The following is a 15,934-nucleotide window of genomic DNA, read 5'->3' on the forward strand; positions in this document are numbered from 1 at the left end:
CACATGAGAAGAGCTTAAGAAAGATGTACATAGACTCTCGTTATCTCGAAAACTTCGAGAGAACCGGAGCTCCAGGAAGAGAAAGTAGTCAAGTCATATTCGGCTACTACGAAGCGAAGTGTAAATGAACATTATTATAAAAAATGATTTAAAACTATTATATGCATTTAGTTCCAAAATATCTCAATTCAAAGGTATCTTGGAGTTATATCCGAATTGTCAGTACACGTTTATCTCGAGTCAACGTATAGAAAAAAATTATGTCGAGTTGAGGAGACGAGGTTCGACTATATTATACCGGAGTCATATTTTAAATATTGGATTGTTGCGAAAATCATTTCAGCAACATGATGAGGATAGTAACCAAATTACACTTTTGATATTTTTCAGGCAGGGGTGATTTTATTTTCAAATATGCTACATTATGAATCTAGTTGTTGAAGATACTTCTGTATCGTCGTATAGCGAATGGGTTTGGTATAATTTGGTTTCATCACGACGTCTCAGCTTAATGTGGGCGGAAAGGACGCAAGTCTTAGAATCTGGGATTGTGCTTGTTAATGTGTATGTCAAGGTCATGCTGAATGTCAAGGTGGTAAGAATGTTCAAGTTGCTAGGTTACCAAGGCCATCCGAATTTACAAAGACAATTTAATATATTGTTATCGAGGTCGTTATGTAATTTCTTACAATAGTTTAGTTATTCAGGACTTGATGTGGTCACATTTATCGTATAATGCTATCTTACGACAAATACACGAGTGAGTACGATGGGTTAACAGTCGTATTGAACATTATATCACTCACTTGTATTACGATATGTCAAGTTACCATGGAAGGAAGCCTAACGTGACGCAGGGTCGAGAGGTTTACCACTGGATATTCATAATCGGATCACTGGATCCTGGCACGGCTAAGGGACGCAACTCTTCACATATAATTGCAGCGCCTTAGTGACAGCGACGCCGCGAATATGTATAACACTGCTCACATTTCAGGAACATACATACGGCTAATATGAGTGAGTACTAGGTTCACGGGGCTACCAAACTCCTGGTAAAAACAGCGAGAAGTTAAGTCCATCAATCTAGACCCCGTCAGTCCGACATGTGTGGTATACACGAGTTTCATTTTTCACCCGGTTTCGGTCTTGCATATTTAAAAACAAGGTGTATATTTATTTGAGATGGTGTGCCCTATAAATTTTAATGTATGTCTCTACGTGTAAGGACTTTGTGACTTGTGACACTTTCCAAAGCAGAAATAATGGTACTTATGATCAATCCCTAGCTATATAACCCTACCGACCCCATCACACCCCAACCCATCTTTATCCCGGTTCCAACATCCGACCCCTCTCAACCAATCTTCCGGAGGCAAGGCAGTTAACTGACTCTGAAAGTCCAGTTTCCACCCTTGCAGAACTAGGCTGGAATTTCTGAGCTCGATCGTAGCGCAACTAGTGGTTATTACGGGTTATGTCCCTTCCATGCCCCTTCTATTGACCAATCACATTCCACCTCTCATAGAACATGCATTGGCTTCAAACAAAACGGCGGCGCCCAGTCAAGACGATCTGATCGATAATCAAGATCTATAATGTAATAAAACGAGTATTATCTCGCGAAGTGTATCAATTCACGTGTGTACCGTGATTAAAAACATGAAAAGATTAGGAAAATATGTGTCATCGCCTCGTTGAGGGTACACATCTTTTGAAAAATCCTGCAGTCGACCGAAATCTGCACTTTGAAATCCATGTTGCTTACGAACTGGATGTCGATTTCGCTCCACGATTTCGATTGGACTATGCATAGACTCGTTAGTTCAGCCAAAATATAATTCCATAACTGCAGCCTAGTTCGGCAAGGTTGGAAACTGGACTGTTACGGTTAATTAACACCCTTGCCTCTGGAAGATGATCTCACCCCAAACCAACTTATCTTCATCATCAACACTATTTCCACATCTTATCCCATATGATCCAATCCCCAACACATTTTATTCCATCCTATATCTGAGCCTAGCTCACCCAATCCCAATCCCAATCATTCACGACTCATTTTATCCCTATTCTCACTACTAAGCTCTTCTCGCCAAATCCCACCCCCATTCAAACGCAACTAACCTTCTCCCCATTCCAACAACCTCGTTTCGACCACACCCATCCCACCAGACCCCACCCATGCCCTTCCTCGACCCTGCCCAAATCTCGCCCTCGGGATCGGCATACACATGTCATACACATTGTCGGAGATCACAATATAAACTTGACAAAATTGTTATTATCAAAAGTCCACGAGAGAAGCTATGCACTGATGCACTTGATGTGTGCGGGCAAGCAAACGTCCATGTTGATAGTGTCTCCAAGGGATAATACGACCCCTTACTGAACATTGTACTATTGTACTGGGTATCTATGGAATATATCAAACCAGATATCCTATTGTCTTTATTTTTCACGAATTCCACAATCTCTGGCTGGAACTGGTCGTCGGAATCACTCATGAACCACAGCGGGCCATAGTAGCGTCCGTGGAACATTGTTTCCGACTGTGGATACAGATTCATCTTCCCAAACCTCCCAAACGTCATCCGCAGGGTGTCTGCAGCATCCTCTTTCTGCTCCACCCGTATTTCGCCGAACCCTCTGTGGTAGTACGACCCCACGTAGTCCTGAGCAGGTCGGGCAGTGACGGTGGTAGTGTCTGTGACGGTAGGGGGGCTGGCGGATTCGAACCCTTCCTTCCACGGGGCTGGGTAGGAACAGATGGTGGATGTGTTGAGCCAAGGGTCCTCGCCCAGCAGTATATCAGCGGCGTAGCTCATGATAGCCCTAAGGGCAAGAGACTTGGTGTGGCTTTGCGGACCGTTGACCACGGCGTAGATGCCGACGTTCTTGTCCGGGAAGAGCCAGAGGCGGGATGAGTGTGTGATGATGCCTCCCGAGTGCCAGACCAGTTTGAAACCTAAATGAAGAGAACTTGGATTAAAGGTCAGCGAAGAGTGAGTGAGTGAGTGAGTTGGGTTTAACGCAGCTTTTAACAGTATTCCACTTATATCGCGGCGTGTCAGCTCAATGTGGGTGGTAAGCCTGAAGTGATGCAGGTCTCAGACGTTTACCACTTCGGTGAAACCCACGAGCACGGGGATGGTGCTGACAAACCTAGAAACATAATTGGGGTGAACCGGGATTCGAACCCACAATCATAGGTTTCTGGCGTGCCCAAGGGACGCAACTCTGCACAGCGAATCGCGGCGTCTTAGACGGCTGGGCCATCCGTGCCCCCAGGTCAGCGAAGAACGGTTATCAGGACCCGCTTGCCCGGAGAATGCTTATTCAGGACGCCATTAGCCCGGAGACACTACATTCCGGACGCCATTAGCCCGGATACACTACATTCCGAAAGCCATTAGCCCGGAGACGCTACGTTCCGGACGTCATTAGCACTATTCCGGACGCCATTAGCCCGGAGACTACATTCCGGACGCCATTAGTCCAGATACACTACATTCCGGACGCCATTAGCCCTTAGACACTACATTCCGGACGCCATTAGCCCGGAGACACTACATTCAAATCGATTAAGTTTTGGTGCATCAGTAAAATTACAAATGGATATAATATACTACTCAAATGACGACTCTGTCATATTATTATTGTTAATCTGTCATCCACAGCACGTGCGAGATTGATCAGGTGCTTGTCTAGGACATGAATAATTTTCATCTGGCCGCATTTTAAGAATTTTCAACTTACATCGTGGGGGCGCATTATGAATACACTTCACATGTTTCTTTGATTCGTGCCATATTTTAGTCAAGGTTAGTTCAAGTAGCAGTTCCCAAAAGAGTCTTTGCTTGATCCAAAACTGGAGGTGGACAATTTTGTAACATCAATATTGACAGATAGCCCAGTACATTTGGCTCGTCATTCAATTAAGGACTGTGGATTTATTTCGGTTAATTGACGTATGAATCGAAAGACTGGTGTGCAAACTTTTGTAATAATCAACTACGTTGGGAGTACACATGCATTACAAATCCTGAAATCGACCGAAATCTCCACGGTAGTTTACGATTCGTTACGCGATTATGATTGGACTATGCATAGACCCGTTAGTCCAGCCAAAGTATACCATGATTCCAGCCTATTTCGGCAAGGATGGAAAATGGACTTTATTAGTCAGTTAACACCCTTGCCTCGGGAAGATGACCAGTCCTTGTCGTATCCCGAGCGCATTGGTGTGACGCGGGCAGACGATCTACACACTAGACTACGGAGGCGCTCATTTCGATATAAAGAGACTTTGATCAACTATTTTCTCGACCGACGCGTTCTGTAACAACTCTCTGTTTAGTGAGAACAAACCTCTTTATAACGAGAATGTATATCGGTATAACGAGGACGTACCTCTATACAGAGACGTGACCCATGCCATGTCATAGTACATCTGCACATCTCCAACAGGGAACGTCGGTCGCTTGAGATTGTCCTGAAGAACCGGAGCCGCCATGCCAGGTTCCTGGGTCTCCGCTATGACCCGGGGGTCAAACACCTGGTCACCCTGTTCAGACTTGCCGTTGTTAAGGAGGAGCTGCACCCACTTGGCCATGTCCGCCGCTGTGGAATACAAGGATCCTGCTGGACCGCACGGATGAACGGCGCTGAAGAAAAAGTGAAAGAAGTATCGTAAAATACCCCATTTGAAGACGATTTGTGTGTCTTTACACAGTTTATTCCAACGATTTCTGTTTGTTTGTTAGTATTAAACGCCTCGCGACATCCCAGCTATATGACGGCAGTTTGTAAATAATCGAGTCTGGGCCAGCCAATCCAGTGATTAACATCATGAGCATCGATGTACGCAACTGAGACACGATGACATGCGTCAACCAAGTCAGCGTGGCTAACAATTGATCCGTTTGTCGAATTTGAAGAATTGAAGAATGCTGAAGACCAATTCTAACCTGGATCTTCACAGGGCATTCCATCATTATCACTGAAGCCTATAAATAATATAACATGGACAAAGAAATTTACCAAATCACTGAAACTGACCCCTAACTAAATTTAGTCCCATCCTTACGACACTTGGTTTATTGGCATCAATTCTACAACATATCCAATCCGGGTGCTACTTAACGCAACTTTCAGGACAAGCAACAATATCATTGCAGGAGACACAAGGAATGGATTTTTGATAAATATTATTTGTTTTAGAAAACTGGGGAGAAATAATTTTTCGACGGTGTGAAATGACAAACAACGTGTGTTTATGAACCAAAATTCTGTGACGACCATAGTGAACGGGTGTGGAGGAAGCGAATAAGGGGTAGGCAGCGTTCCGTATAACCACTTGGTACCATTTCTATCCTTTACCGTTATATATACCATAACCCGTGAAGATCCGGGGTCTTCAGCAATCCATACTTGCCATAAAAGGCGACTGTACTTATCGTAAGAAGCGACAAACGGGATCGGGTGGTGAGGCTCGCTGACCTGGATGATGCATGTCACTGATCCCAATTGCGTGGATAGATGCTCATGATGTCAATCACTGGATTTTCTGGTCCACACTCGATTATTTACAGAACGCCGTCATATGGCTGGGATATTGCTGAGTGCGGCGTTAAACAACAAATAAACAAACAAGAACACGGATATAAGCGGTTCACCCAATATAGATGCATGATCAAACCCCAGACCTTCCGCTCGCCGGGCGACGCACTACCACTAGACCACGGAGGGGGTCAACGGTTGTGGAGAAGCGACCTAGACAGAGCATCAGCGTAACTCCCCAGCGCACTAGACCACGGAGGCGGTCAAACATCTCACGAGCTGAACTACATAACTAAAACACTGTTCAAAGCGACATAAAGCCAAACTCACTCACTCATGATCAATCACTTATTTTTTTACAAGGGTATCGATGACTGAGCGCCGCAATTCGCTGTGCATAGTTACGTCTTCTAGCGGTCTTGGGTTCGGTTATGATGTTTGGTTGTCAGCTCAATTCTCCTCGAGTGTTTCAATTAAATGGTAAACTTGTGTGGCTTTCTTCTACATTAAGCTGACACGCCGTGACGTATTTGAAACACAGTTCAAAGCGGCGTTTACCCTCACTTCCCGACTTATCTCTTTGCTTGGCAGTCGGGTAGCCTAGTGGTTAAAGCGTTCGCACGTCACGTCGAAAACCCGGATTCGAGTCCCGACTTGGGTACAATGTGTGAAGCCCATATCTGGTGTCCCCCGCCGTGACATTGCTGGAATATTGCTAAAAGCGGCGTAAAACCATACTCACTCACTCTTTCTTTGCTATTTTTGTGAATTCAGTAAACTACGGTTATAACGAACACGCTTATAACGAACTACGGATATAACGAACTAACTTTTTAGTCCCGACTACATGCTGTAGGTATGCTGTATATATGCTTATAACGAATTACGGTTATAACGAACTAAAATTAGTAGTCCCTTTGAGTTCGTTATAACCGTAGTTTACTGTACATGCATTATCGAATTTCTTATAGCTCCACAAAGTCATTGGCACGGATTCTGTTTCTGTCACCATGAGAGTATCAAAGGATTTCCAGGAATCCTACAAGATATGTGGGCGCCGACTTGAATAGGACGTTCGTTGCCATTCTCATGGCACCCCTTACACAGGCAATACCGACCATATTCTCAGCTTCTCAACCCTGTCTGGTGTCATGTTCTGCTATTTCCGCATACACGGCGTGAATAATTCTATCTCGTTAAGCCTCCCACACGAATGTAATCTTGATGTATTTGACTCAGGAATTTCGTGCAACTAATTGTCAGTTTTTCGTGCAATATCCGGAAAAGATTTGATGACATCTATTTCTGCCTTCGATCCATTTGTGTCCAATTATTATTGGGAAATGTATCTTGAGAAAATATGTTTAATAGTTGTGTTAGTTGTTCGGGCTCTGGATAACCGTTATCGAAAACATTTGCGTTATGGTGGGTTTGACATAATGTCGTATTGGTGTAATTAATTACGATTGGCTAATGTAAGGATGCTGGGAAGAACTCGTGGAGAGAGTATGGTTTTACGCCGCTTTTAGCAATACTACAGCAATTCCACGGCGGAGGACACGAGAAATGGGCTTCACACATTGTAACAATGTCGGTAATCGAACCCAGGTCTTCGCTTTAAAAATAAAGTGACCCCACCGCCTCGAGTCGACGAAAGAGGATTGGGTGGTCAAAATCTCTCGTTGGCTTGGATCGCTGCTCATGTTTTCAGTCACTGGTTGAATATTTACAGACCGCTGAGTTTGTCTGCTTTTTAACGCCGCACTCAGCAATATGACGGCTGTATGTAAATAACAGTGTGGTCAGACACACTGACTTGGTTGATGCATGTCATCGTACCCCAACTGCATACATCGATGCTCGAGATGTCAATCACTGGATTGTCTGGGCCAGACTCGGTTATTAACAGACCGCCGCCATTTTGCTGGGATAATGCTGAGTGCGCCGTTTAACAAGAAACACACAAATACAAAAAGCTTATTCTGATGAGCTAATAAATGGCCCATATGTTAATTTGCTTGTGGGATGAACTAATAAAGTGGCTTAAATGTTAAATCTTTTGTGAATAGCGTCCGCAAATTACCTGTTATACATATACCGTTCCCAGTAATAACTGTCAAAAGCTGAAATTATTTCTCTCTGCGCTGCGCAGCGACAGCTTACTTTGTATATATGGACGAATATTGTGTTTACAATCTCTACTTTGGTGAATCGGTCTTAAACAGAAACACCTGCAGCTAGTCATACTGAATAACACCTGGCCTGTTCGCGCAAAACGGGGTTATAAATAAACTTGCAAATCAAACAGAACTAAGATTACAAAACACAATTTAAAAAATGAGCAAATCTTACATAAATAAGATTACACACTATACTTAGTCTATAGCCTCCGCCATGACGACTTTATATAAGTACTCGCAGCAGGAAACTGAGCTGATTATTTTTTTAAAATATTTTTTTAATGTCATGCGACACAATAGGGGTACCTTGTAAACATATGCTTTTGGGTTTTCGTCAAACTATATGAGTGTATCCTTATTTATTGGTTATGTTTAATAATCAACAAAAATTAGGACTTGTTTCAACTAAAATTGCGATGACACATCACAAATATAAGGTTACATGTGTGACAATTTATTGTATTGATGCTTTAGTGGAGTGAGTGAGTGAGTTGGGTTTAACGCCGCTTTTAACAGTATTACAGTTATATCACGGCGTGTCAGATTAATGTGGGAGGAAAGCCCGAAGTGATGCAGGTCTTAGACGTTTACCACTTCGGTGAAACCCACGAGCACGGGTATGGTGCTGACAAACCTAGAAACATAATCGGGGCGAACCGGGATTCGAACCCACAATCATAGGTTTCTGGCGTGCCAATGGGACGCAACACTGCACAGCGAATCGCATAGCATAGTCTCCTTTGACGGCAAGCATGGGTTGCTGAAGACCTTTTCTACCCCGGATCCTCGGGTCCGCAACTCAGTGCAGTAACATGGTGTCCAGATTTAGTTTTCCGTGTGTAAATGTGTGTACACGTGTGTAAATGTGTGTACACGTGTGTAAATGTGTGTACACGTGTTTAGATGTGTGTACACGTGTGTAAATGCGTGTGCACTTGTGTAATTGTGTGAACACGTAAATGTGTGGCCTCTCACTGCAGTAACATGGGGTCCAGATTTAGTTTTCCGTGTGTAAATGTGTGTACACGTATGTAAATGTGTGTACACGTAAATGTGTGGCCACTCACTGCAGTAACATGGGGTCCAGGTTGGTGAGTTTCCCGTGCTTCGTGGCCACAGGCAAAGCTAAGTTGGTGAAGTTGAAAAGTCTGTCGATGAAGCCGCTGTTGCGCATGCCGAGGGGGGTAAGGATGTAGTCCTCGACCAGACTCTCCCACGACTTCCCCGTCATCCGCTCGGCCACGTAGCCGGCCAGAGTGTACATGTAGTTGCTGTACATAAACTTGGTCCTGATGGGCTCCGTGGCGGGCATGTAGCGGATCCGCCTGAAACAAACACCCGTCAGATTACACCACTGGAGCGCTAATATCATTTTCATTTCATTCAAATAAAAGCAACAAAATCCTTTTCATATTCGTACGAAATCTCTGCCAAAAGAGAGTCGATTGTACGATTCCGACTACATTATGAGCATGTGTTTATGAATCACTATCAAATAATTCTTCGCGAAAAGGTGAGCGTATCCTGCCCCATCGGTGGGACCGTTTACAAACACATGCAAAGGCAAGTCAATTGTTCATCTGAAAATAAAACACGGGAATATATGATACAAGGTAAATAAGGAACCGCATCGGACACCACTTTTGTCACTTTCAGTTTTGTGAAATCCCAAATAACACTTCTTCTCGGTTGTTAATTTCAGCCCTGTGGGGATTCCGGGTCAGACATGGTCAGATAGATGACCGTAAGAGCCGAGTTATATCGGTTGGTCGCTCTGTTTTGTATGTTTGTTGTTAAACGCCCCACAAATCTGTGATTGATATTAAGAGCAACAATCATCACGGATGATCAACGATGACACGCAATCAACCAAGGGGCTAGTTCCCTAGCACCCCGGCCATATTTGACTATCCACGAGGATTCCGGGTAGAAGAGATCCCAGAGCCCAAGCTAGTCTAAGACCTGACTAATACAAATAGAATGTCGACAATGTGTAACCTTGCTAATTGTATGTCACCGTAACGTGTTGATCAACCACTGGTTTTCCTCGCTCTATTATTTACCCGCCGCCGTAACATAGCTGAAGTGAGTGAGTGAGTTGGGTTTAACGCCGCTTTTAACAGTATTCCAGTTATATCACGGCGTGTCAGCTTAATGTGGGAGGAAAGCCCGAAGTGATGCAGGTCTCAGACGTTTACCACTTCGGTAAAACCTACGAGCACGGGTATGGCGTGACAAACCTAGAAACATAATTGGGGCGAACCGGGAATCGAACCCACAGTCATAGGTTTCTGGCGTGCCCAAGGGACGCAACTCTGCACAGCGAATCGCGGCGCCTTAGACGACTGGGCCACCTGTGCCCCCGACGAACCAAGAAGCACAATTACAGAAAATATGAGTCTGGCCCAGTTTGGGCTGTTATTGTGTTTTCATGCCAGGATTCAGCTGGCGATTATCTGATAATAATTCGAGTGGTTGTGGAAGAAGAACCTTGTACCGCACGTCGGGACAGCCGCCAGCGCACATGTCAGGCTTTGGAGAATTTTCAAGTGGTCGTTATGGATGAATTACTAACACATACAGTCGTGTTATATTTTAAGCTGTGGTATAACAAGTTATGAACCCCTCTTGGTCGAATGGATAGTGTCTGCCCGGAGAGGGGAAGGTCAGGGGTTCGATCCCCGCCCGTCTCGTACAAAAAACCGTTACATGATGGTACTTGTTACCTTGTCTGGCGCTCGGCATTAAGGGGCTAAAACAAGGACTGGTTGGCTCGGAATCAGTGCATTGTGTCTGAGTGGGGTATTCATGTTAAAGTGGGGCATGGTATCACGCACATCATTTCGCCACACCTTAGCTTAGTTTACTATATACTCACTTTATGATAACCAAGACTCTATGCAGGTGTTTTAACTACAGCGAAACCTCGTTAATCCGGACAATATTACCCCTTTAATTCGGATTAAGACATGTCCTGACTAAGGAATATAAGTAACTTGTTTAGATATAGACGTTCAACTATGGAATACTATAAGGGACATTCACGCGATCTCGCATTCTCGTGTTTTGGGCATATTAAGCTCGTTCCAAAGGTCGAGATCGCGAGAATGTCCCTTACAGTATGCCATATTCAACACTGAAAAGTGGGAGGTAAGGTTTCCTGATAAGCGTAGTTTGGCTGTTTGTCGTGCTTTGTTGCTTTGTTGAGCTCACCTGACTACTTCCGATCTGTCGACAGTTTCCGGGAAGCCGACAACCAGAGCTTTGAAGTAGGCTGGTACGCCTACTCGATGTGACAGCAAGTCACGGAGACTCACGAGGTTCGTTCGGACATCGTCGGAAAGTTTAAAGGAGTCGCCGATGATGTCTCGAATAGGAGTGTCGAATGTCACACTGAAACAAAAGATTTACAACTTAAGGCAAAACTCTTCCAAAACGTCGCATACTCGCCACAAAGGGTGTTTTATGCGCCGTAATTTGCAGTGCTGAGTTACCTCCCTTAGATGTACCAGACGCTTATTCTTGTGGGTTCGCGTTCCATATTTGTCCCGATTAGGTTTGAAGCTCAGATGCCCCTCTGTCATATCACTAATAATTAGTTGCTGAAGAATACACCCACACGAAGATAAACTAGAGGCCCCAGAGTACATTCTATCTATTCGTGTTTCGAATCTCATATTTACTGTAATTGTGCTTCTTGGTTCGTCGGGGGCATGGATGGCCCAGTCGTCTGAGGTGCCGCGATTCGCTGTGCAGAGTTGCGTCCCTTGAACACGCCAGAAACCTATGGTTGTGGGTTCGAATCCCGGTTCGCCCCGATTATCTTTCTAGGTTTGTTAGCACCATACCCGTACTCATGGGTTTCACCGAAGTGGTAAACGTCTGAGACCTGCATCACTTCGGGCTTTCCTCCCACATTAAGCTGACACGCCGTGATATAACTGGAATACTGTTAAAAGCGGCGTTAAACCTAACTCACTCACTCACTCACTCACTCACTCTTGGTTCGTCAGCGCTCGTGTTCTTGAGTTTCACCGAAGTGGTAAACCTCTAAGAACTGCATCACACGTTCAGCTGACACGCCGTGATATAACTGGAATAATGTTTAACCAAACCCAAACACTCAAGGCAAAGATCCATATATATTGTTGATCGTATCCACGTTTAAAAAGTTGGTTGGTTGGTTGGTTTGTTGTTTTAGCCGCACTCAGCAATATTCCAGCCATATGACGGCGGTCTGTACATAATCGAGTCCGACCAGACAATACAGTGATTGATACCATGAGTATCGATCCACGCAATTGGATCGATGACATGTTTCAACCAAGTCAGCGAGCCTGACCACCCAAACCCCTTACTCGCCTCTTACGGTTTAAAAAGTAAGCTACTCAACAATCTGTCATGAGTGAGTGAGTTGGTACTCCGCTTGTAGCAATATTCCAGCTCTATCACAGAGGGGGGTACACCAGAAATGGGCTTCACACATTGTACCCATGTCGGGAATCGAACCCGGGTCTTCGGCGTGACGAGCAAACGCTTTAACCACTAGGCTACCCGACCTCCCCTAACTATGTAAGAAGTCTCAGAAGTTGAGTAGTATCCTAGTATATTCAGCTCAAACATATACTTTTTTCTATTTGTGTTGACGTTCCTAAAAACGTAGCTGTGAATCTTCGGAACATAATCGGTCCTTGGTGTGATAAGAGCAAAGGGGTCTCTAAAAGCCGCACAGGGAATCTGGTTTTCCATACGGCTGTAACGATGGCCATATTGATAATATCTTTACCTATTACTCAGCCATTTGTGCTTGTATTATATGAAATTTGATAAATATGTTTTGTGGAACTATAGATATAATACCTTTTTGGGCATACTTTGATCTGTGATCCGGCCATAACCTTTGACAACCTATATCCCCACCCCCTTGATCACATTAATGGTGTCTCTAAAATTTGTTCAAGGAATTCCGATCCGACTTTAAACCTCACCTTTACGTCTTCATAATTCAGATGAGTTATTGAGCCTTGTTGATCTCTTATTCTATTTTTAACAAAGGTGCAAAAACTACATTAGTGTATACTGCTAACTTGAAATGAAAACAGGAACGGCTACCAGAACGCCTTCGTGGTCTTGTGGTTCGAGAGTTTGCCCGGAGAGCGGAAAATCGACGGTTTGATCCCCGGACGCGTCATGCGAAAAGTCGTTAAAAGATTATACCTAGCCTGGCGCTCGGCAATGTATAAACCAAGGACTGGTCGTCTCGGAGTCAGAAATACCGTGTCTCAGTAGGGTATTAATGTTATACTGCGGCATGGTATCTCAGTGAGCTAGCACAATGAAACCGGCAAACGGCACGCACGCACGCACGCGCACACGTCGCAAAATGAGTAAATAATCTTGAACGTGAATTTTTAATCCCCATTCCACCTCATCCCCAGCAAGAAAGGAGTGAGTGAGTGAGTTGGGTTTAACGCCGCTTTTAACAGTATTCCAGTTATATCACGGCGTGTCAGCTTAATGTGGGAGGAAAGCCCGAAGTGATGCAGGTATCAGACGTTTACCACTTCGGTGAAACCCACGAGCATGGGTATGGTGCTGACAAACCTAGAAACATAATCGGGCGAACCGGGACTCAATCATAGGTTTCTGGCATGCCCAAAGGACGCAACACTGCGTAGCGAATCGCAGCGCATTAGACGACTGGGCCACCCGTGCCCCCACCAAGAAAAGAAGAAAAGATTACGTGAGTGAGCGAAACATATTTCTTGGCCCAATTTCAAAGTCCACTTATGTAGAGGCACTGTAATGTACACGTGAACATCATCTGCGCGTGCCCATGTTTTATCGGAGGCTCCGCCCCTTGAGCGGGAATCGGTAGCTATTGTACGGTTGACGTCAAATGAGAAATGCGGCATCCATGCTAGTTGTTGATACCGCTGTGTCGTTCTAAACGACCTCAATAAGATGCTCTTCGGCTCTCTCGTCTAAACAAATAGGTTCCGATACGCTGGGTTGATCAGAGATGGCGAGAGGACACGACATACAAAGCTATCACAGCGAATCGTTGTATACCGCCATTATTAACAAAGAATACATATGACGTTAACAGTAACCCATACTAACGCGCAGACATCTATCGTCACACAGCCGCAGTGAAAAGTAGACAGCCTCACTCTCAACAAGACGACGTCAGAGCGAAAGCGTAAGACAAGCATCTCCTTCACTCGCTAGTAGGTCAAGCATGGTGAATGCTGTATGACGTCAACGCTAGCCACGTGGTGCTTCTTTAATTATTGAGAAAAACGGTTTGAAATGAATTTACAACATTACGACCGTGAACTATATTTTAACAAGGTCAGGCACCCTGCCTTGGGTCATACCAGTAAGATAGTGTAAGTCTGTTTCTGTTAACACACGGAGAAACCTACATTGCTCAGTCGGGTGGATTTGTAGGGGTATGATTAGCTGTATGTGATGAGTACGGTACGGTTTCCGCCTTGAGAATTCCGGGTTACAACAGGGTGACGTTCTCTAAGCTATCTTAGCTTTACGACGACTGTAAGCCTAAAGCGGCTCTCACACTTTGCCGAGGTGGTTGCCGAGCTCTCCCGAGCCTAACTCGGTTAGGACTCGGGAAGAGACTACATATATACGAATATCATACGAGTACGCTACGAGTGTGTTACGAGACCCATAGGGGTCCAATAGGAGTCCAATAGGAGTCTAATAGGAGTCTATTAAGAGTTGCATACAACATACATAGATCGCTCTACTGCAGCCATATACCTTTCTATTGCAACCAGAGATAGTTCTACAACATGCATAGATCGCACTACAGCCTGAATGATCTTTCTATTGCTTTCAGAAATCGTTCTACAACTTTCAAAGATCGTTCTACTGCTGTCTGAGATCGTACTACAATATTCATAGATCGTTCTACTGATGTCAGAGACAATTCTATAACATTCATAGATCGTTCTACTCCATTAATAGATCGTTCCAATATAGCCAGAAATAGTTCTATAACATTCAGACAACGTTCTACCGCAGCCAGAGATAGTTCTATAACATTTATAGATTTTTTACTATTGGTCGAATCCTACAGTAATTTAGATACACGTTTCTCCAGAAATAAAAACCCATTTCACTGCAATATTGCAGTTGATTATTCAATTTATAAAATGGAGTTTTTAATGTTTAGCATTAAAATGTAGCATATAAAATATAGTCATACTCAAAGGCTTGTCGTAACACCTAGGCTAATGGCCTAATTATCTATCAGTGTGCATTGAACAAAACAACCTTAGCGGTATAGTGATCGTAAGTCTATGTTAAAGTATGGGAGTTACAATCACCTTAGCGCTGAGATCGCTTTGGACAACGATACCTGTACAGTGAGCAGCAAAGCGTCTCGCAAAACAAACGAATTAACATCAGAAGCATCTCCAGGAAATATCACCGTATCACATGCTGAAGAGCGATGAAAAAGATTCAATTTGAGTTGATGCCTCAGAGAATCGGCCAAGGACAAGCATCCATTGTCAACGAACAAACCAACTTGTACATTGATAAAGCACGATGTGTCGAAAAAAAGAAAGGCTGGCCCCGGTCTCTTATATGTTTTTCGATATAACTCACTACAAATCTGAACACGTAGGCCTAAGTGTAGCATCAATGCCATCGGTCTTTTTACCAGATGTGCCAGTCAGCCTGTCGCTGTTGCCCTGAAGATGTTAAATGATCACCTCTAGATAGTAGATCCATTTGTCGACGGGAAAGGTGATTCGGCAGTCATGTGTCACTGGTAATGAATGCATTTTCTGCTTCTCTTTTTATTTACGAGGATATCGAGTAATCACGTTGGTACTAAACCTAGATGTATCGTAGGGCGATAAGGCAGCTACGAGTTAACGATGTTTATACACGAATGACGTCATACAGAACGTGATGTCATGGCGTAACTGACCGCAGTGGAGTCTGGTTGCAGGGTTTCGTGGTAAGTAAACTACGGTTATAACGAACTCAAAGGGGCCACTAATTTTGGTTCGTTATAACCGTAGTTCGTCATGGCGTAACTGACCGCAGTGGAGTCTGGTTGGAGGGTTTCGTGGTACAGCAAACTACGGTTATAACGAACTCAAAGGGGCCACTAATTTTGGTTCGTTATAACCGTAGTTCGTCATAAGCATATA

At 44.2% G+C, this 15,934-nt stretch overlaps 1 protein-coding gene across 1 annotated transcript in view; it reads right to left on the bottom strand.

The window, feature by feature from the left end:
- Window positions 1-673: 673 nt before the first annotated feature.
- The window catches only part of LOC139450338 (uncharacterized), a 57,534-nt gene continuing 42,273 nt past the window's right edge, over window positions 674-15,934 (bottom strand). The window contains exons 2-5 of the mRNA XM_071232016.1: window positions 10,956-11,135; window positions 8,810-9,067; window positions 4,414-4,667; window positions 674-2,968 (exon numbers count right to left, since the gene is read on the bottom strand). Of these exons, the coding sequence (XP_071088117.1) occupies window positions 2,238-2,968; window positions 4,414-4,667; window positions 8,810-9,067; window positions 10,956-11,135 (1,423 nt within the window). The 3' untranslated portion in view covers window positions 674-2,237. The remainder of the gene's footprint in view (window positions 2,969-4,413; window positions 4,668-8,809; window positions 9,068-10,955; window positions 11,136-15,934) is intronic.

The sequence above is a fragment of the Haliotis cracherodii genome, unplaced genomic scaffold, assembly GCF_022045235.1.
Source record: "Haliotis cracherodii isolate W230 unplaced genomic scaffold, xgHalCrac1.p SCAF_8, whole genome shotgun sequence".
NCBI lineage: Eukaryota > Metazoa > Mollusca > Gastropoda > Lepetellida > Haliotidae > Haliotis > Haliotis cracherodii.